The sequence below is a fragment of the Cydia fagiglandana genome, chromosome 1, assembly GCF_963556715.1.
Source record: "Cydia fagiglandana chromosome 1, ilCydFagi1.1, whole genome shotgun sequence".
Lineage (NCBI taxonomy): Eukaryota > Metazoa > Arthropoda > Insecta > Lepidoptera > Tortricidae > Cydia > Cydia fagiglandana.
In genome coordinates this window covers 10,449,004-10,473,281 of record NC_085932.1, presented here as the reverse complement: position 1 = coordinate 10,473,281, position 24,278 = coordinate 10,449,004, and the positions used below count along the sequence as shown (strand labels likewise).

The following is a 24,278-nucleotide window of genomic DNA, read 5'->3' as shown; positions in this document are numbered from 1 at the left end:
AGACCCGACACATACCTACTTACAGCGCCTTACTCAGTGTAACCCACAAGCCAGAATGAACTAGTTCGGCGGTACCACACCGAGTCTTATGAGGCGCCCCTACGCGCCCTCTTCTTTCTTGACATCAGAGTGAACTCCCCACCCACACTGGCACCAGAGAGCTTCTCTTTTGGAGCCGCTCTCTCTTCACGTTCCTTCAAAGGTAACACTTGACTATGTGAATGAGGTAACAATCGATTTTTTTTGACACGGGTGTCGCCCTACCTACATATCAATCTGTTTTAAACAGGAGGTTTAAAAAAACAGTCGTGTTGAAATGTTTCTATCAATTTGCTTATTGTTTTATAAACAGTCCTTTCCACTTAGCGTAAACGTAGAAGCGAGAATAAACGACTCTTTACGCACGTGTATAGTATTACGTCGTTAAAATAAAACACTATCAAAGACGTAGGTAATAACGCGTGAGTGCCTAGTAAAATATAAGTCTCGCAGCCCACAAAGTTGAGAGACCTAACTTATGTTATCCAACATCTATCTAACAACTTTTTACATCACCTATTCAGCAAAGGGCTTTTTCATTTCTCATGCTCTGAAAAAGGGTCATCGTTGCTCTAAAAGGTGTGCAGAAAATAGAGCATTTTAGGTTCTAAGTACCTAAGTACGATTTTATATTTTTTTTTACGATAAGCAATTGAAATTTGGGTATAAATAAATTTGTTATACAATATCCATTTTGATATAAATAACGACAGTTTTGCCTAAATTGTTAATTGAAAGTATCCTCAAAAATACTAAGTACTTATAAAAATTTATACTTAGTCATAGTTATGTTTTTAAAAAAAGCATATACATTTTACTTTCCTCGTATTCGAATCGAAAACAAAGTTCCTTCGCGGTCGAAGAAGATTATAAACGGCATTATTACGGAATCTGCGGATGTGCTTTCGTTTTTTTAGAGTTCTGAATAGTCAACTAGGAACCCTTATAATTTCGCCATGTCCGTCTATGCCTATCTGTTCATCGTTTCGGCAGCCTTCACTGAGAGAAAAATCATTAGTAAACTAAATCAGGAATTAAAAAAACAGTTCTGTACTGGGGGAAAAAATGAAGTTTAGTAATTTCTACAAACAGCTCAGTAGGTAATCCTAAATCTAATTTCAACAAACAGATAATAGAAATTGCAAAAGTCAATTTGTTCCTATTAGTTGACTCTCCTTGTCCCCGGATTAAGTTTATTTTTGTAATTCTAATAAGTGTGTTTTTGTTATCATTTTCTCTCAGTGTTCTAATGTAGAAACTAATTAATACTAACTATATACATATATAAGATCATTGATTTTACATGATAAGCGTCCCGTTCTGTTTACGTAACGTGACCTGTAAAAGAGCTCGGTATTGTTCAACGTGCTATTTGTACCTACGAAGCTAAAAAAGTATATGAAAGTAAAAAGGAATGTTCATGGGACGTTTCGGCTTAGAAAGAAATAAGGTTCGTCTTAGCTGCAGGAGACCACGTTATCCACGTTGGCGCCATTGTGACGCGATGGAAACGAAGATGAAGGTCATCCATTTACTATTTTGCTAACAAAAGAACGAAGGCACAAACGAGCACGATGTAGATCGAAGACTGTGATAATTACAATGTCCTTTGACAATGAAGCTCGGCAAAATTTCCTAGCTACAAATCGTAATGGAGGAAAATTATTTTTACACCGGGAGCTTCATACGCACTATTAAAAGGGGCCCACAGAATACCAGTTCGTCGGATAATATTAGCCTGTTAGTTAAACGCAGGAGGTGATAGTTCCGAACAACTGACAGACTGATATCGTCCGGTAATCTGGTAATCTGTTGGTCCCCTTAGGTATAACTAGGTTATCATGTATATAGATACAGTTTCTATCATATTCTTAGTAACAATATTTTTAGGGCCCAGAACACCATATAGAGTATTACTCTTATAGCAAACCCTTAATTTAACACAGTTATTTTGGTAGATCATGAAACTTGTTTTGTAATATGATTTGTTGTAGAAGGGAATTTGCTATGTATTTAATTTATCCGTACAAGTAGGTATAATGTTTTTGACATTTAATTTGTCATTGAGATTCATCTTTTTCTTATTTCGCTATTATTTGTTGCTTTTTGACGATCATGTTACATGTAAATTGACATAGCTTAACAATTTATTATTTAATGTTGTATGTAATATTGAAATAAATAAATCTAAATCTGTTAGCAGGTATGGAGCAAGTGTATAACCATGAGAATATAAGAAATTATGATCCTCTTGATTACTACCTATTCATTACTGGACACGAGCACCTACAAGTCTGCGTTTACTCATTCAAATAAAAAAACATATTTTTAAAAAGGCACAAGTTTAATGCAAACGGCTCCTGGACTAACAAAATGTGTTGTACCAATAGATGCAGATAACAACGAAAAAAAATTAACATATTGTTACCGATGAGGAAACTGTTTAACAAAAGGCACGTTGAAGAACAGATCTAAGTACATAGATTCGTTCTAAAATGTGAAAATAGAACCAAACTTGAACAGTCTCGAACCTGGTTCTAATAAATGTAATGTTTCAATAATGATTTATGACTTATTTTCTATTATTAATGTCTTTTATCTGCTATGAATAAAATTGACTAGCCAAGTAGTTGCAATTTACAAATGTCGAGACAAGTGTATATTTTTACCGGTACTTAAGTATTTATTCTATTTATTTCACTAAATTAAATGAAACGAAATGGCATTGTGTTGTGGAAATATGAAATTGATTTAATATTAGGTAAACTATTATTATTGTTAATGCATATCACTTGCACAATACCTATTTCAATATCAAAGCAATATGATTATAATAGACTTATAATAGGTATATCTATGTCCGTATGTAGGTACCCAATGAGATTCATGAATGATTTTTTTGGAAGATGTCAATCATTTCTACTTCCCGTGAGATTCAGATGTTTCTATACATAGGTACATATATCTAATAAACGCTATCTATTGTAGCTTACGCTACGTCTTACGTAGGCGAACAACGCGCGAACGCGGCGCGGTGCGGCGCGGCGAAATCAATCCTTTGATGCCCATAGAAGTGTCCTACGTAAGCGATCTCGTTGCGAACGCGGTGCGGCGCGATTTGCACGCGAATGTCGCGCCGCGTTCGCGCGTTGTTCGCCTACGTAAGACGTAGCGTTAGTCTTAGGTTCCTAGCCAAGATGACAATCGTTTGCGCTACGACAACCAAAAGCTGTATGTCTCTCTATCACTGTCCCGTATTACTGCGATAGAGAGACAAATAAGTAAATGTGGCACACGCACCGCAATTTAAAACGCCCCAAACATAATCCTGTGACGTTACATCACACACGGTTGCGCCTATCTAAAAGAATCATGAAAAATATGGTACCTACATAATTGCCATAAGTACATATTTTTTTTGTTATAACATAAGGAATCTGTTCAAAGTTTCTAATTTATATTTATTTAAACTTGCTTGCACAAAATACATAAATAATGTACAAATGGTGGACTCGTGGCTCCGGGACACCAGCATTAGCTGGTCTACAATCTGAGCTTCCGAGGCCTAACCACAGAGGCCTAGACAGCAAATATAATATCTTTCATATGCGTGATATAAGTAACATTTTTAGTAATACACATTTTCATTCATTTAGTAAAAATAGTTAGGAGTTCATAGTACTTCGCCGTCGATATTATGCGTCTTAAGAGGGCCTCTTATCACAACACAAAATCTCCTATCAAAATGCCCTGTTGAACTTACCTCGGAATTAGGTCGATTTGTGTATCATTGACCCATAATGTTCATCAATTTTTATAATTATGTACTTAACTGACTTAACTGGCTACAATAGCCCGGAGCCACCATACAATGGTCATAAAGTCATACAAAAATTGTTCCAAAATCTTGAAGATTTTACGCTTGCAAATGTGAATGGTTATTATACACCAAACAACAACCCTACGTTAAATTAGAAAATCCGTTATTACACGAATATGAACTTTATTGCACGAAAATACGATTTACAATTGAATGTACTTTGCTATGCTTGGTGAGGCAGCATAGTCACCCATATTTATATTCGTTGTTTTGTTACACATAATTTTCATTTTCTCCATATTGGTAGTGGTGGATTCTGCTTATATATTATCTTTATCTTCCACTTCTCACTCCTATATCAAAAATCGGCCTTACATGCTTTGCACTCAGCCATGCTTTTTTGCACTTCAATAAAAGAAAACAATATTAATCACGATCCAAATTTTAAAGTAAGTACATGTAAACAATGGACGATCTTATCGCATTTGTCCTTTCAGTTATTGATAACCAAATCCATTTTTATGTACAGTCAGCAAAGCTATAAGCTTGGCGCCCTGCCCCCGCGTAGACATTTGTATGCAGGGGTGCTCAGCGAATAGTCTAGCTGACTGTACTAAGAGAAATCTATTTAACATTAAACTAGTGGTTACTATAAGCTTTACGTAGGTATTTAGACCAATCAAACAATCATGGCACCGCCAATTAAAAAACAAGCCTTATTGACCTTGTGGGGCTAGGTTTGTGTAAGATTGTCCCATTTATGTATTTATTATTTACAAAAGGTAGAAGTGAAAACAAGTTTCATAGGTACTTACAAGTTTTTAAAAGCTTCTAATAATTTAAAAAAGTCAAACAAATGGGCCTGTCTGTGGTTAATACAAATCAAATTGTGTAAGTAGTAGATTGTTAACCAAGGTTTGGAAGGCACCCATTTCTGTGGATGTAGTTCGCCAATAGTCCGAGACGGAAATGATGCCTTTCACCTGAGTTAAACACTCTACTTTTCATATCGAATGCGAGGAAACTAAACAAAACGAGGCAATTTCGCAAAATCAGTAATTGAAGTACCTAATAGACGTACGGCCATGATTTTTTTCCTTAGGACTTACTTGTAACCAGAGACTTTACATGTGTGAAGATTAATAACCCCTAGCGAAAATCATTTAGATTGCAATACATATTTACGAAAACACACATTTTTTAACGAACTGCAGTAATTTTAAAATGATTTGTTCATTATAGTTATATTATAGTACGAAATATCATTTGATATTTACCAGTCGCTTTTCGGTGAAGGAAAACATCGTGCGGAAACCGGACTAATCCCAATAAGGCCTAGTTTACCCTCTGGGATGGAAGGTCAGATGGCAGTCGCTTTCGTAAAAACTAGTGCCTACGTCAAATCATGGGATTAGTTGTCAAGCGGACCCCACGCTCTTATGAGCCATGGCGAAATGCCGGGAGCGTGGAAGAAGAAGAGTTATATTATAGGATGAAAATCAGCGGGATTGCCTCTTACTTTTTAATTTTATACTTTTTCGTTCTAAAAGCTGCAACAGACTACCGGACCGCACCGCGACCTTGGTGCGCCGCACCACGTAATAACTTAATAAAATTATTTTGAATATTAAATAACAATTAATTAATAATATGATTGAACATTTTATCTTGTATTTTATTTTATTTTCATGAATATAGTGCTAAATAAATTTAAAAACCAATTTAATATCGTACAAACGTTTAACTGTGGCTGTATAACATTCTGCCATTGCTAATTTACGCAAGTGAAAGGTTTAAAAAAATATTTCTAGTGATTTCCTTTTGGTTCCCGCCTGAAATCGAGTAAATAGAATTCAACGAAAGAAATCAAGAATAATTTGTTTTTAACAATTTACTTACATATTTTTTTATAAAAAAAAAAGGATCAACGTGGGTTTTGTAAAATTAATCAATTACCAATTGTTCCAGGCGAGGAAATAAAGACACTATTTTTCCATTTTGTTTCCACTCAGTTGTTCGTGGGACGATAGGACCATATGTACTGTAAAATATATTTTACAGTACATATGGTCCTATTTTCCCGCACTAGTGCGTAAAATAGCACTTTTCGTGCGATGTCAAAAGTTTAAAGGGCCATATGTACTGTAAAACGTTGTACGATACACGTGCGAATAGGTAATTCGCAACTCGTGTCGATTTAAAACACTCCCTTCGGTCGTGTTTTAATTTATCGCCACTCGTTTCGAATTTCCTCTTTTTCGCACTTGTATCGTAAATAACTATTACTTTAATATGAGTTCCGATAAAATAATGAAATTAATATTAATTGTAATCGTAGGAGTTGGAATTGGCAGCGTAAGCAGAATTGATTTTAAATAACTTGCTGCCTCTGCCGCCAAGTCAAAGACGAAGTATGTATATGGTTGCTTATGTCAATTTTTTTATTTGAGAAACTAAGAAAAATGGCTAACAGTTTATTAGAAACAGTTTTGTGGCATATTTTAAAGAAATGGATGTAACTACAAAATCGTCAACACTGTGGAAATTATACTTATTTTCTCCATGCATAAAGCAACGATGTATGTGAAACATGATATCAACATGAAAGACTATGTAAACTTATGTGACGAAAATGACAGTCAGGCGGATACAAGGCGAAAAAATCAAAGATACATGAAAATATACGGGTAGTAAAAATACACGACTCGTGTAAAACAGACGCGTGATAAAGATATAGGTACGTGTTAGTTATATTTTGGGTGTAGTTTACTTTTAGTTTTTTTCATTTAATAAAACTTGAGTTTCGTGGATTTTTTATTTTATTTATTTCATTGCATGTTTGAGAAAAGCACTATACATACCTCGGCGGGAAATGGGGTTGCCCGCCTCAGACCTATCCGGCCTCGCTTCGCTCGGCCGTCCATATGTCTTCGGCCGGCAACCCCTTTTGTCCCGGCCTCTGTAGTAATGTACTATTTCATCTCTCCTATTCGGAAAGTTCGCCTTTCATAGGCTGACAGCCGGGTGAAAACCGTGGAAAATTGTTTTCACCACACCAGCTCGGAAAGGCTTACTTTGCATTTCAGAAACTGATAGCAAAGGTGCATTTTATTCACATGTGAGACAAAGTAATCAAATGCAAATTTTGAGTTGGTTTCTTACGTTTGCTAGTAGAAATGACTTTTAAATGATGATTTTGGATGATAAATATTTAATAACATTCATTTGGATTTGATTTGGTTTGTTTTTCTTTGATATTTTACATTTAATATTTGCTTCAGGTTGGTGTGGTGAAAAATTTTGTGTTCCACTCGGGGGCAAATTTTGTTTAACCCTCGTGCTTTGAAACCCTCGCAACGCTCAAGATTCCATTTTCGAACCACTCGCTACGCTCGTGGTTCAATTTTGGAATCTTTCGCTTGCTCGGGTGTCAATATTAGTACGAGCGGTTAAACAACAACTTTGCCCCCTTGTAAAACAAATAATGAAATAACTATTCCACCTTAGGGTGAAATAATAGTTATTTGTTTTACAAGGGGGCAAAGTTGTTGTTTAACTGCTATATCCGAGCAGCTGCTGATATCCGAGCAAGCGAAAGATTCTAAAATAAAAATGGAATCTTGAGCGTTGCGAGGGTTTCAATGCACGGTGCAGGGTTAAACAAAATTTTCCCCCGAGTGAAACACAAAATTTTTGACCACACCAACCCGAAGCACAAATGTAAGGTATAAAACAAAATCAAACCCAAATGAATGTTATTAAATATTTATCATCCAAAATCATCATTTTAGTCAATTCTACCAGCAAACATAAGAAAACAACTCAGAATTTGCATTTGATTACTTTGCCTCACATGTGAATAAAATGCAACTTTGTTATCAGTTTTTGAAGTGCAAAGTAAGCCTTTCCGAGCTGGTGTGATGAAAAATACTTTTCACCACACCAGCTCGGAAAGGCTTAATGCATATTTTGAGTTGTTTTCTTATGTTTGCTGGTAGAATTGACTTTTATAAGATAAATATTTAATAAAATTCATTTGGATTTGATTTTGTTTGATATTTTACATTTAATATAATTAATATTTGCTTCGGGTTGGTGCATGTGGTAACAAAAATTGTGTTTCACTCGGGGTCAAATTTTGTTTAACGTCGTGCTTTGAAACCCTCGCAATGCTCAAGATTCCATTTTTCGCTTCGCTCAGACCAAAAAATTGCCTCGGGTAGAAATGGCTCACTTTATGCCCTTGTTGTACAATCTACTATTTTGTTACTAGTACTAGTAACGGTTAACAGCCATATAATATTATTCAATTAAAAGCTCTCATATTAGCTTCCGCATTTTCAAATCAAGTTTTATTACGGCCCCGACACTATCATTAGCAATGACATGAAATTTCATGACGCTCCAGCGTATGGTCCAGTCAGGTTATGACATTCCTAAATCTCCCCACACACTTATCAGTATTTCTATCAGTATTTTAATCATTACCTTTCACGGGGAATTTTAAGTTATTATTTTCCTAACCGTTCTTAGTTATGTTGTAGTGTACGTTTTGAAGAACACAAAACCAAGACATTATTCAATCATCGATTCAAATATTTCTAACCTGTCGTAATTATACTATGTACTGTGGCAACTCTATGCCCGATGAGCCAGAAAAATGCAGAAAAAGAAATAGTTAATTAAAAAGAATATTTATTTGTTTCAACCTTTTCGTGCGTGCGTGCGCCATGACTGTGTGAAAGATTGGTAGTTAAAAAATGTATCCAAATATTTTTTTTTATTCTTACCACGAACCGGGAATCAAACTATTCTTAAAGTACAATCAGCATCATATAGTAGGTAGCATCCAAAGTACCTATTCAAATAGTTTGGAACGCCATACATACCTATTATATGGTGTACCGAACTATTTGAATACTTTGGATTCTACCTACTATACGACGCTGACTGTACCTACTGGATTCTTCTGTTATGTAAGAATGTATACGTATTTGGTTAAGAAAAAAGGTACCTGATATGTAGGGATTGCAATCCGGTCCGGCGGATCCGGTAATCCGGCCGGATCCGGCACATTTTTCAAGATACCGGATCCGGCAAAATTCACCGGATCCGGTCTCGGATCCGGTAAAGTGAATCAAAGCGCTAAAATATAAAATAACAGCTTAAAACACTGCTAAAATTTAAAAGTTCTCGCCAATATTCGAATTTTCTCGCTCGCAAACAGCAACACAACAACTTGTTTGTTAGTTGACGGTTTATATTCAATTTATTGTGTTATTTCATTGTAATTTAATGTACATGTTCTTTCGTTTTATTTTGTACAAACCATTATAGCCCACTTTAAGACACAGGTTTTTGGGGTATCCGAAATACTAATACTTGTACATAATTATGTTATATATTAAAAAAGTGGTTAGGATTTTGCTGATTAAAACTAGTCGGGGTTTCTGCGGTTGACCTGACGTTTAGTAAAAACAATATCTGTGGAGGTTGGAAGTAAGGAGGTATAAAAAAAGAGTCCGTCATAAAGCAAGTTCGAACGGGATAGTCTTATATGGAACATTTAACCATAAACACTAACTATTCATTCTCAATTAGTCATAAAACTTTTTAAGCTTTTCAGGCCTGATTTAGTTAATATGTTTTATCCTTCTTACAAATGCATAAGTCAAAATGAGAGATAAAGACCAAAACGAGAAGATCAAAACTATTCATAGCTAATTCAGGCCAGTAATGCGTTTATAAATACTGCCATAAACCAGAGAGTTTACTTATAGGATAGATGCATACTTACAACATGTTATTATATAAGGCCATATACAGAATATACAAAATAGGGATGTTGACCATATTTTAAAAAAAATATATTGAACTCCATGCATGAAATAAAACGCAAAAGGGAATATTACGCAAAAGTCGGCGTAGGGTCCACTAGCAAATTCAGAGGGTCTACTTCGAAATGCGAAAATCGAAATTTCGGTATCAGTCTCTAACGCTCGAATACGCAAGAGTGATAAAGAGACAGAAAACGAAATTACGCGGTAAGCCCTCAGTATGTGCTAGAGGCGCCCCCTACGCAGAGTATTGCGTAATATTATTCTATTTCCCTGAATAGGGAATATTACTCGAAACTCTGCGTAGGGGGCGCCACTACCACAATCCATCACAATCTGGGGGTCTACCGCGAAACACGAAATTTCGTTATCTAACCTCTCTATCACTTTTCATCATCATCATCCTCACTTTTGCATATTCGAATTCGAACGATAAAGCGGCAGATAACTAAATTTAGATTTTCGCATTTCCCGGTAAAAATATAATTAAATTGTTGTAAACAACATAAAATAAAAGGTATTTAATTTTTATTTCATGTATGGAAACTTTTAGAAAGGGACAGAGATTTTCTTTGTGCATCGTATTCTGCATGTTTTCCTTTTTTCTTAAGAGTCAAGTGAAAATAAACTTTAGAGCAATGATAATAGAGTAGGTATACTTCACTTATTGATTTAAATGCCAGTAATGACTCTTGTTAGTATAAAACCTTCTTCTAAAGTACTTTAAATGACGGAATGAGGGATTAGAGTGATGCGCTCCACTCACTATCAGTATAATGTCATTATTTTGACATTTCTTCAAAAATATTAAAAATGTTTAATAACTTCATTATCGTCCATCATTCTTTCTGTCATTTCTGATTCCATCATTCTAACCAATTCACTGTCAGTATAATGTCATTTCTAGTATCATTACTTTGACATAACTCCAATACTGACGGAAATTATTAAAATAAACTTCATTACTTGCCGTCATTCCTTCATGACACTCCCTACACTATCACTAAAAACGTCATTCCGTCAAAGTAATGTCAGTATCCATGATAGTGTCGGGGCCGTATATCGAAATCAAATGCCAATTGCATGTCATTATTAAAAAATATATACCTAGTATAAATAGGTACTTGTATTTAATATTAAAATGTATGAAATAAACATAAATATTTGTTTTGTTAATAAATCAATGACGATGAATATTTAAAATACTATCATTACATTACATTCATACATTCAGTTTAATTTTTTTAAGGGGCGTATACATTAAGGCCGCTTCAGATTCATCCCAATTTAAGATCGGGTTGTCTATGGTTATAGATTGTTTTGCGATCGAAATGTACTTAAATGGCACCAATTCCAGTCCCTAATTCTCTTAACCGTCAAAATATTTTATGTGTTTGACTCTCCTCATAGTCGAAATGAAAAGTAGTGTTTAACTCGGGTGAAAGTAACCATTTGTCCTCGAACTATTGGCGCTCAGCGCCAAAATATCGCGGGTGATATGGTTCACTTTCCACCCTTGGTTAACAATCTACTATTCTACAACGTTAATATCTAGGAAAGAAGATGGGGACTACATTTGCAACCTATATTTTTACGACCCTCCTATAACTTCAAATTCATCAACTCCTTGCAATTTTATACACTCAAAATTACTCAATAACAAATGTTTTTCAGTAATTTTACGTTAAGGCGACTTTATACGATACGAAAAAGTTAACATAAGTAAAATTATAGACTAAGGGCCAGTTGCACCAACCACATTTGACAGACTGATCAACGTCAGCCGACGCGCCCCGGCGCTTTACTACGAAACTTTCCATACATAAAAATTTTGCGAACTCTTTAACGATACGAACAGTTTGGTGCAACCGACCCTAACTTATTAAGACGCTGATGTTTGCTTTCCCGTGCTCCTGGAAAATATTGTTAATTTATTATACATATTTGAAAAAGATATATGCATATGTCGTAAGCAAACTGTAAAATTGCCGAAGACAAATTGTAAGATTAGGTATGTATGTGCATTTTGTAAAATACCGCCGCGGCATTTTGGTCGAATTAGTTATTTATTATAACTTACCACACTGCACATTAAAACTATAAAAAATGCTAAATCTGGAGCTCACGAGAATTATTAAGAGCGCGTGTGACGGGAGAGGCTTTTTGATCTGGGTGGCTGCGGCGCAGTGGAAACCTTCGCCGGTCCCACGGGCCTTTAGTAAGTCCGCTGAACTCCAGATTTGATGGACACCCCAGCATTTTTCGTAGTTTGTGTATGATCGTGCGAATACTGCTTAATAAAGCGCAATTATATTGAATGAACAAATATTTAATGGTACTAAATGGCAGTAAGTTGCCTTTAACTTTTAAAAAATAATTAAAGAGCGTTATTATTTCTGACGTTTTTGATCTGAAAGTTTGATTTAAGTGACTTTTTCATGCTAAAACAATGATTATGATATGAAAGCTCGGTAGAGATTTTGATAGCACACACAGTGCCAGTGTTATTTTTCATCAATATCTGGGAGACCGAGCTTAGCTCGGAAAACAAATAAATACTCCAAGATGGGCGTTTTTCCAGAGATAAGACCTAGCTAGATCGATTTATCGCCTCCGAAAACTCTAATATGGCAAATTTCATCGAAATCGTTAGAGCCGTTTCCAAGATCCCCGAATTTATGTATAAATATACATATGCATATTAGCACCTTTGTTATGATACAGAGGAAGAGAAGAAGTACCTACACCTGATGTAATAAAAAAACCGGGCAAGTGCGAGTCGGACTCGCGCACGAAGGGTTCCGTACCATAATGCAAAAAGAAACGGAAAAAAAAGAAAAAAAAACGGTCACCCATCCAAGTACTGACCACGCCCGACGTTGTTTAACTTTGGTCAAAAATCACGTTTGTTGTATGGGAGCCCCATTTAAATCTTTATTTTATTCTGTTTTTTTATTTTGTTATAGCGGCAACAGAAATACATCATCTGTGAAAATTTCAACTGTCTAGCTATCACGGTTCGTGAGATACAGCCTGGTGACAGACAGACGGACGGACGGACGGACGGACAGCTAAGTCTTAGTAATAGGGTCCCGTTTTACCCTTTGGGTACGGAACCCTAAAAATATCTTTGGAACCTACAGAACCTCACATGCGTACTGATAAGAGCGAACGCACTCTTGCGGATTTCGTAGGAGTGGATGAGGGCACGGAGTATAATACCACTATATAAATACATACGTCGCGCCTCCGCCGAGACTCTCGCCGAAACCGCACCAAGCACGGTTGGCCTGCGCACGCGACTCCCAGCCCGACTACGCAAATAAATACACGAAATAATGAATAACGCTGAACTGTACACGAAAAACAACGCGTTACAGAAAAAGGATACATTAGAGTGCCTCGAAGAATTTGCAGCGATAATTAAGTGGAAAAAATACGGTGCCAAAATCATTGACATAGGTTGCGGGGATGGAAGTACTACTACTGAGATACTGAAGTCCTTTCTTCCTGAAGACGTGGACGCGATAGTTGGTGGAGATTTGAGTGAGAAGATGGTGAATTATGCGAACGAACACTACGGGGGAGAGCGGACGGTGTTCATCCCGCTGGACATCCAGGGTCGGCTGCCGGCCGAGCTGGGCGGCCGCTTCGACCACGCCTTTTCCTTCTTCACGCTGCACTGGATTAAAAGGCAAAAGTAAGTCCTTAGAATATTGTTTGTGCCACACAATGATTTTTACAAATGAATTACATTGAGTACCAATTACCCTACGTAACCTACCTAGTATGTCCTTAACTCTTATACCTACAGGGTGATTAATGAGACGTGAGCACTGAGCAGGACTAATCCTGCACACTCAGTAATTGATAATTGATCTATCACCGTCGTATTTAGGTGAAACAACCACACTTTTTCCTATTTTATTTTTTTACTTTTTGGTGAGGGCAAATTTAATTCTCTACAATCATGGTCATCCTACAACACCTAATTAATAAACATAAAACCTATTTAACTGTAATGACAGCATTTTGATTACGAAAAAAAAAACGAGTTTTCAAAAGTAACCAGACCGTGGTGACAGTGATGACATTCAATTTGACACAGACTTCAACTTCAACATTTATTCAGCAAATAAGCCACAAGGGCACTTTTACACGTCAACATTGAATTTACATACAAGCAAAAATAATAACAATACATTAACATTTTTATAAAATATAACTGCAACTACCAATTCAAACTAACGTATTACAATTACTTAGAGATGTATATGGTCTCTTAATGTGACCATTTATGGCCTCCTAGCCTAGTCGGTAGTGACTAGTGACCCTGCCTACGAAGCAGGAGGTCCCGGGTTCGAATCCTGGTAAGGGCATTTATTTGTGTGTTCATCACAAATATTTGTTCCTGAGTTATGGATGTTTTCTATGTATATAAGTATTATATATGTGCATATTATATATATCGTCGTCTAGTACCCACAACACAAGCCTTATTGAGCTTACTGTGGGACTAGTTTGATCTGTGTAAAATTATCCTATAATTTTTATTTATTTATTTAATGTCGAATTAAGTAAAAAACTATAATAATTATTATTAAAAAAAAACAGATACAAAACACAAAAAAAATATTTAGAGGTGTAAATGTCTCTAGGTGTCAGAACTATAAGATTATATAAGTAGTTTATCAAATTATCCTTAGAGATGTATAGGGTCTCCAAGAGTAAAAATCCTGTATAATTAACACATTCATCAGAGAAAAAAAAACATACGAGAGCAGAATGAGGCGTCTCACTGTAATTAAACTCAAAAATAGAGTTACTAGGTATAATAGCTCGTGTTAGCTTAAACAGACCAGTCTCCAGAATATCGGTAAGTAGTTTAGTATTCTAATTTTAGGGTGACCATGCATGTCGCAAATATAATAAATGAATAACTTTTTTTTCAACACGACTAGAAAATTAACGTTAACCTCACTAATATTGATACGAAACAGTTGCTTAAAATTTAGGTATGAAATGCGCAGTGTTAATCCTGCTCACGTCTCCTGAATCAACCTGTATACTCGTAGGTTGCTCTTGAACATTTTATACAAATCAATCAAGTGCATTATAAGGTAGTATACGTACTTATAGGACGATTTATATATAGCTACATGCATAGTACTTATAAAATGTAGGTACCTATGTTATCTTTTCAAGCACGGAACGGATTTGATTTCGATTTTCGTCAATAGATAGAGTTCTTCAGGAGCAAGGTTTAGATGTATTGTATAATAAGTACGTTTAGGTTTCTTTAGTGTAAATTGGTTGAAATATGACGATGATTAGTATCTACATCTACATTTGCACTCGTTCGAAGCCGGGGCGGGTCGCTAGTTGCAGATTTACAGAATACTAAACAGATACATATATGTATATATTTCATTTCAATATTAAATAAATATTATATAACCTCTTACACAAATCAACCTAGTCCTTGTGTTGTGGGTACTGGGTATTTTGTTCCTAAATTATAGATGTTTATTTATATGTATATAAAGATAAATACTTAAATACATAGAAAACATCCACAACTCAGAAAGAAATATCCGTGATAAGCACACAAATACACGCCCTGTAAAGGCACCAGTAGTCAGCCTTATAACGACTTTTTTAAGTTTGAACGTTCGTCATTTCTACAGGATTATTCGGATAATTAAACAAATGACATAGTTAGATCAATTGTTTATCATAATTTTAAAACAAAATATTAAAAAAAATAACAATCCTCTTTATAATATATCTAATTAAGTTTAAACAAAAAGTGGCACTTTTCTCCAGTAGTCAGCCTCCAAAATCCAGTAAGCAGCCTCTGTGTACCCAGTACTCAGCCTTTATAATATTCATAATAATTTGATCAAAATCACTTATATTTATATCATAACCAACAATATTGATTATCATTATTTTTTCTTATAAGTACATACAATTCTTATGACATGAATTTTTTTAGCTAAGTATTAAGTATGTACCTACTTTACTAAAAAAATTGACAAGCGGATCCCAGGCTCCCATGAACCGTGGCAAAAATGCCGGGATAACGCGAGGAAGAAGAAAGTACCTATTCGGTAAAAAATAATGAAACGATTCTATGGCATGCAGATCTAATTATCATAAATAAACAAAGTCATATACCAGGAAAAAGCAATATGATAGTTATGTATAGTTAACGTCATAAATATGAATACACTTTTGAACCTTATTTCAATGAGATAGGGTTTAAAAATGTGGACATATTTTTGGCGGCGACATACCAAGCAACGTCAATGGCTGAGTATTGGATCCGCGAAGTGAAGTGAAGAAGTTCCAGTGGTCAGCCGCATTATAACGTAATTTCAAATGCGGCTGACTACTGGATTTTACTTAAAATTGACTAGGGCATGCCTAACTAAATTTGAAAATGTAAATTTAACGGTCCTAACGGTCGCATTGGCTCGAAAATAATAAAATAAACGAATAACCCAAAGGTCAGCCGTGGGGGGCTGAACACTGGATATTTTGGAAAAAAGTGTTATCCAGTGGCCAGCCCCCTCAATTTATAAGTGAAATATTGATATTTTCATCAAAAGATGATCCAATTTAATAGATAAACTAATAAACAAACCAATCATTAACAAAACTTAACTTAATAACATTAAAACATAGTTTTGCTTGCCTGTTAAGAGAACATCACGTGCAGTAAAAAATATGGCGGTCATGACACTTTTGCACTCGTCGACAAACAGCACCTGTATGAACGAGTATATTTCTTCCCCCCGTTCCCTCACTGCACCTGTCGTGTGACGTATTAACCAATAAGGAATCAAAGCTCCTATTTGAGTACTCGCGATTTGTTTAAACGAATATACCAGATATTTATGACCAATAAACGACTCAAAAGGCTGACCACTGGTCCCTGGCTGGCCACTGGTGCTGTTACCCTATAATTTAGGAAAAAATACCCATGTTCATAATGAAATGCCGTTACCGGTATACGAACTTCACAGAAAACCGTTGGTGTGTATCGAACCTAGATACCGAGAATCACCAGTTTTACAGGCAAGCTCGCAACCAAACCAACTAAGCTAAATGTCTGTATTAGTGCCACTTTCATTCGGTAATCGGTAATTCCAGGTTTATCCGGTTCATCATCATCATCTCAGCCATAAGAAGTCCACTGCTGAACATAGGCCTCCCCCTTTTTTGGGGGGTGAATGCCATAATCGGTTGGCAGGCGGGTTGGCGATCGCAGTCGAGTACACCGAATTTGAGGGACGCTGCTGCCCGTCCACCGGTGGTCTTGGACGTAGTTTAAGGACATACCCGGGTCTATCCGGTTAATACTGAAGTTAGTGGGTAACCCTGGATGGCGCAAGTGGCCCTAACCTAATGAATTGTCTGTCCAGGACGGCGTTCAGCAACATATACCGGCTGCTGGACGAGGGCGGCAGCTGCTTGCTCCTGTTCCTGGGCCACATGCCCATATACGACGTGTTCCGCGTGCTGGCGCGCCGCGACCGGTGGAGCGCGTATTTGAACAACGTCGACAGTTTCACCTCACCCTACCACGATTCTCAGGTATTTTTATAAACTGAAAATAAGAGAAAATAAAGAGCTGTGAGGTAAATTGAAGTTATTCCGGGAATCGATTAATTCGGAAAGTCCAAACAACCTAAACAAAGAGATACACTGGTAATATTACTTTAGACGACATATTTATCTGATTGATTTCCCGCTGCAGTAGCTTTTTTGTTTAGCTTTCATCACATTTCAGAGATAACTTTCAAGACAAGACATTAATTATAATAAATCCAATTAAACCACAATAACATAAGATTTAAGGAAAATAATCATAACTTGTGACATACTTTCACGTCCGATCATGAAAATTACTTTACACAAAAACTATCCGAATAAATGTCAGGCCACACCGCTTGCGTGTAAAGCACGTGTGCAAAAAGTATATGATAGGTAAGCGTACATACACAGTTGCATCGCAAGCATCGCACGCAATGCAACAGATTTCGGTACGCTTTGTATTAAAAATCATACAACTGCGTCCACTGCTAATCCGCATCGTACGCAGTGCAGCGGACGCATCGCGCTACCGCGGCTAGCGGCTACCAGTACCAGCACCGGCAATATCGACTTCGTCGCTCGGCGGACATCTTTTCGACGACTTTAGCTGACGTCATTATGTCCAATTAGTTTGGCTACATTTTATCATTGTTTTACTGTGAGTGTCTATTAGGTATAAAATAAATAACCTAACAACCAAACATCATAAAATAAAATATTTATTCTTGTTCTTGACTCCAACTGTTCGCATATCCAAATCCTATCACGGTTCAAACGCACCCACGTACCGAGCAATAGAATTACTAAACAACTTCATAGCTACAGCTACAGTCCAAAACGCAAACATATATTATTCGCAGACAAGTGGCCGTCCTTACAACGTAGTATGTATCTGGATTTTTTAAAACTCTACCTATGTTACTACCTAATCTCCATGTAACTTAGTAATACCTACATAATATGTATGTTTAATTCTAAAGATTAAATTTTTGAGATTTAATTCGAAGAGTGTGTAATACAATAAGTGTACCTACTAATTTTATGATACTGACAACATATGTACCTATTAACAGTATGATTGCCTTGGCTGGAGCTGTAAACTTGTACTTAGTGTTTACCTGAATAAAGAACTGAACATACGAAAATTCAGTATGAGGCTGATTGAAACAGAAAACTTAATTTCAATATCATGATAGGTATAACGCATAAAAATTCAAATATCCTTGCGTATCCTCGTGTATAACGGGGAATCAATCCAGTGATCTGAGAATAGCGAAGCAATTGGCATTTTTTTATTTTCATTTGCACAATTTTTGAAGTGAACACTTCTTAAGCGGCGCTGTGCACTTTTTGAGGTGGGGAAAAAATGTTAAACTCGAGACAGCGTAAGGCGTAAGGCGTAACCCTCTCTTTCTACCGCGCGGCGAAAATGTATGCCTGAGCCTGTTATTTCTTTTAGGTGGCGCAGGGCGCTTGCGTGACGGACAATGTCATTGTGTTTGTTTTAAATGCCATCTAGTGAGTTTCCCTCAAACTGGTATTAATATAACTGTAGTACTCACAATGATGTGCTTAGGGGTTTCAAGTAATGCGACGAAATAACGCTAGATGGCGTTAACCTCAATTATACATAGTGCTGCAGACATTTTGCACTAGATGGCGCTGCGCTGTTATTAATACTCGTATTTTGAGTTACAATGTCGTTGAGTATTCACTTCTGCCGGCACTCCCGGAGTGCAAGCCGTTGTTTTTTTTTTGTTGCAGTTTTCGTATTGTACGAAGGAACCTTTCAATAATTTGGGCCATAACGCACTTAGGCAGTTTTATTTTGCGGAAATGTATAACTTTGTTCCACCAACAACCGAACTTGGGATAGCCTTCCCATCTGTGACAACAATTTATATGTATTTACATTTATCGCGTAACTAGCAATGACCTTGTTATTATTTATTTTTACTGGAAATACACAATGGCATTAAAACGATACTGAAGGTGATAAATGTCATTAACCATTTAGTAATAAATAAAAATATTTTTTTCACAGTTCTAAATATAAATATAATATTTGTAAATATGTTATGTATGCATAATTTTGCATTTATAAAAATTATAAAAATTTTTTGCACATGCTATATGATATGATTGCAAAGAAAACCAAAACGAGTTGTCATCATGTCATCATACTTAGTTGTTTTTTTTTATTCATTTTGTTTAACGGCCTCCTAGCCTAGTCGGTAATGACCCTGCCTACGAAGCAGGAGGTTCCGGGTTCGAATCCTGGTAAGGGCATTTATTTGTGTGTTCATCACAAATATTTGTTCCTGAGTTATGGATGTTTTCTATGTATATAAGTATTTATATGTCGGAAACCGATGGTCCTAAATGGCGGTGGGCGCATGGGCGTAGTACCTCAATGTATTGACTTCACAGCTAAATTAGTATTCTACCACTGCTACCAGTGCATGATTTAAACATTCGGACTCGTTAACCATACTAGCGCCTACTATATTTCAGTACCAAACGGTAAAAAGAACTATTGCTATTTCGATTCAAAAGGATTGATTTGAAAATAAAAATATCACATAAAACCGTTCAAATCTTTATTCAAGTCAAACCAGGCCGGCTCCAAGCCTACACCTCTGACCCGAGAAGATTTAGCGCAATATGGGACCGGCAATAAACTCAGCGGGACACATCTTTTCAAAACAACACATCCTTTCTTTATTTCACAAAAGTAAGCTTCTAATGAAACATAAGAAATCTAAAAAAACACTTGAAATAAAACACTTAGCTAAATGGTTAAAGAACGTTGAATTCTATAAGCTTTCAAAATTAATACCTTTAGGTATAAGCCTTCGGGAACGTGGCGAGTTAGGCATGAGGTATAGCTAACGATAGCATCCGATCTCTAGCGCGGTCCGATCCAAAAAGAACTACCAGCGGCGGAGCCTCACTGCTCCCGCCTCAAAGTAAAGTTGGCAAACCTGCTCGACCAGTCTACCAACATAACCACAAAAATGCCACCTCGTACCGAACTTCACGCAAGTTAAACCACTTGACGTTCCAAAGCCTTTTACCTGTCATTTTAGTTCAACAATGCGCCAATAGACGGCGTTACTCTCTACGTTACGAATTTCGTTACAACCAAATACTACTTAGCCAATTATTGCTAATCGATTTTATACAGGCGTCTAAAATAATAAACTATAACGCTGCAATACGTCCTTCTGGTGTCACTCTCCGACATATATATATGTGTATATTATATATATCGTCGTCTAGTACCCACAACACAAGCCTTATTGAGCTTACTGTGGGACTAGGTCGATCTGTGTAAAATTGCCCAATAATATTTATTATTTTGTTCTTATATATGTAAATACATATTCGACCACAGTTGGGCGCTTTCCAAAAAAATTTACATTTCATTAATGTCTTCAAAATATTGACTTCTTGGGCTCTTTTTACTCAGAATCATCTGTACATTCACGCCTTATACATGAAAAAATGTGTCTCAAAATTTTGTATGAAAAAATATTTTTCCAGTGCGTCACGTTCATACCTACATATAAAGAAATTATTCATACAAAAATGTGACGATCTGGAAAGGAAATCTTGGGACACATTTTTCCATTAATGAGCCGTGAATGTACAAATAATTCTGAGTAAAATGAGCCCAAGAAGTCAATATTTTGAAGACATAAATGTATATTTTTTTGGAAAATGCTGAATTACAATAAAAAATATGTGTGGGAAAATGCTTATTGCTCAAAACTAAAATGAGTAGCTAAGTATCTTCGCTTCACTTATATAGTTATTAGTTGACTTTTTGCGAAAATTTGAAAACAACGCAACCAATCATGTCCGCATATTTTTTGTTAAGAGCGAGTAAAGTATTCAAGTGTTGAATTTCAAGTCAAGAGCTTAAAGTAGGGTGTCGTAGGAAATATGTTTAATTTGGATTGTTTTAATATTTCAGGATCCAGAAAACGAAGTCAAAACGCTTATGACGCGAATCGGCTTCAAAAACGTGGAAGTTAGACACCAGGACAAATTCTTCACATTCAGTAGCCTGGATAATTGTAAAAGTACGTAAAAATTTAGGTATATCCAAGTATTTTTATTATATGTATGTAATGATTACCGAAAGGTGTTGATTGTACTCGTAGCTTATGCAATTGAAAAATATGAGAATGGAACGAATGAGGGTTTAACACACACAGGCAAAAAGTTTTAAAATTTAAATGGCACTCACAAGTTTCATGTTTACATACATTTATCTAATACCTTAAAACAAGCAATTCTTTTTTATTTATATATATATATATATATATATATATAATATATTTCGGGGATCTCGAAAACGGCTCTAAGGATTTCGATGAAATTTGCTATATGGGGGTATAAATCGATCTAGCTAAACAAGCTTAATGTAAGCGGTACAAAGAACTTAAGCGCCATTATCTTTAGTTCCACATATCCAGATTTTCCAAAACACGAATAGACAAAAAAATATAGGTATTTTGCTATCGAACTTGCTCATAATATTTCACAAGAATCGATTGAGAATTGCGACCAGAGAGGAGAACATCCGGACATACGAAAGCATTGTTGCCCAAGCTGAAACGGAGACCTTCGCTAACGCTTTGGTCAATAAAATGGAACTAAAATAGTAGCAACATCAGTTTACTTGCCACAATCGCTTTTTTCACAGAATCTTTTGTAAATGTTTGAAGTAGGCATTATGATTCAATATTTATACCTATACCAGTACGGTTACCATCAGTTTGTCACTGACAAACGCCGTCGAGAACGTAATTTACTTTCTATACATCCCGTTTGCACTAATATGCGAGTGCGAGCGAGATGTATAGAAAGTAAATTACGTTCTCGACGGCGTTTATGTCAGTGACAAACTGATGGTAACCGTACAGGTACCTTTACCCCTAGTGTAAATTTCATTCGATGATTTCATGTATGGGATTTTGAGTTTACATTTACAAAACGTCCCGCTGTGCGCACTGTTCAAAATCCCATAGGTAAAAAAATAGACATAATCCAAATGCGAACGCTTTTCACGCTATCGTTCTGGTATATAGACTAGTAGTAAACTGTAGGATAGTAGGCAAGGTAGACTATTGAGTTGAGACGTTTATGAGTTCTTATGAAAATAAGTTAGTGCCCCAATGATAATTTTCATTTTCATATAGCGGGCGGAAAACTATGGAACTCTGATCCTACTTACAACTTGTACTTGGCCGGATTTGTGATTGGCATTTTATAACAATATGTTCATATAAAGCCATGTCTTCATACCCTTAAAACACTGCTTACATTTTACTACTGTTTAGACTGGTCTGGTCTCTGGGTAGAAAATAAAGTAGGTTATAGTCATAGTAGGTACACTTAGTAGAACCAAAATAGTACCTATGGACTCTTCTCCTATTCTATAGGCCCCAATTGAATAATGAACTCTTTAATGACTGTATTTATTTTCAGACGAAAAAGTAGGTACGTTATTAAATAGTAAGTATTGGTCTGTAACGAGAGGTCACCAGACCCTCTTCCTTTCTTCTTCCTCTTCCGTGAACAATAGTAGTAAAGATAAACAGGAAGGACAGAATCTAACTAATTTGCCATGTCGTGTGTTGTAGACTGATATTGAATGATATGTAAGTAGGTACAAATACAAGTACATTTGCATTTATTTCATTACTTTTTACATCACTTCTTAGGTATAAGTAATAATTATAAGTATGTAGTTAAGGATCTCCATATACTTTCCGACCAAAACATTCTATATCTAAATCATACTTTTAGTTGAGATATCATGCCACAGACACACAAATTTCATTTTTTGTATTCCTTAAAGATAGAAAATGCATGCCCGTGTAGGTAAAATGCATTTGAGTTGGTCAATACTTAATTTTCTGTGTTCTCGGTTCTCGGCTTTTTGTTGTCTGTACTTTGATAGGTTGTGAAAGTTGAGTTTTTTTTTCTTTTTGTTTGTTAATAAATAGTTGATTACTGAATGTTTCTTATGTGTTATTTCAATGGGATATATTTTTATGTATGTATGTCACTGTATTTGTGTATTGCAGAAGCCGTGAAAGCCGTAACACCGTTCAACATTCCCGAGGAGCTGTGGCCAGAGTACCTGAGCGACTACCTGCAGGTCGTGCGCGACATGCACATGATGGACGTCAACAACAATCAACACGAGTCCATCAAGTGCCACTACAAGGTCATCGTGGCCATGGGTACTAAATGATCGCTCGACACAACTGCTGCGCATTGTCGTAGGCTAGTTGACTGACGACACATACATCAAAAATAAATTATGATCACGAGTACTTTACTAAGGCCTCACTTAGACGATGCGAGAACTCGCATGCGAGTTAACTACATTGCGGGTTTTGATCCGTCGGTTGAATTGGACGTAACCAACAGTCCGCCATGTAACTAAAATCGCATGCGAGTTCGCGCGCCATCTAAATCGGCCCTAAAACATATTTTTAGAGGATGTTTATTTTTTAAATGTCTAAACTCCATTTGCACGATCCCATATGTACTAACCCAAAGATAACCGGTTAAACCGTTAACCCAGTGTCAAATTGTACTGGTAACCACGGTAACTCCAGGTTTAACCGGTTAACCCCGGGATAGAGGAATCGTGCAAGTGGCCCTAATTGATGATTGGTGAATGAAAATGACCCGTACTCGTTCATTAAATGTTAGGCGTGTTTAATTAACTAAGGTCAACTAGCTTATCATTGTACCTGGATATTTTCCCGAAATTACGTAATAGGTCGTTCCTTGAAGTACAAATGTAACAGTATTACAATTGACATTCACGAGTGTTACAGCATTTAGTAACTGGAGATGTCATCGCTGTCATTTTCTTTACGAAACAGTCTGCCGATTTTTGCGGGGGAGAGGACGTCAAATGTATTTCTACATGACTTGTAAGTAACGTACAA

At 36.2% G+C, this 24,278-nt stretch overlaps 2 protein-coding genes across 2 annotated transcripts in view; one reads left to right on the top strand and one right to left on the bottom strand.

The window, feature by feature from the left end:
• Positions 1-24,278, bottom strand: part of LOC134663736 (protein retinal degeneration B) — a 427,614-nt gene that overhangs the window by 250,799 nt on the left and 152,537 nt on the right. The gene's annotated exons all lie outside the window — the stretch shown is intronic.
• Positions 12,837-23,615, top strand: LOC134663938 (juvenile hormone acid O-methyltransferase). The gene is made up of 4 exons (XM_063520486.1): positions 12,837-13,396; positions 17,127-17,298; positions 21,278-21,386; positions 23,400-23,615. Exons 1-4 carry the CDS (start codon positions 13,035-13,037, stop codon positions 23,567-23,569), a joined length of 813 nt encoding a protein of 270 aa, XP_063376556.1. The 5' UTR covers positions 12,837-13,034; the 3' UTR covers positions 23,570-23,615.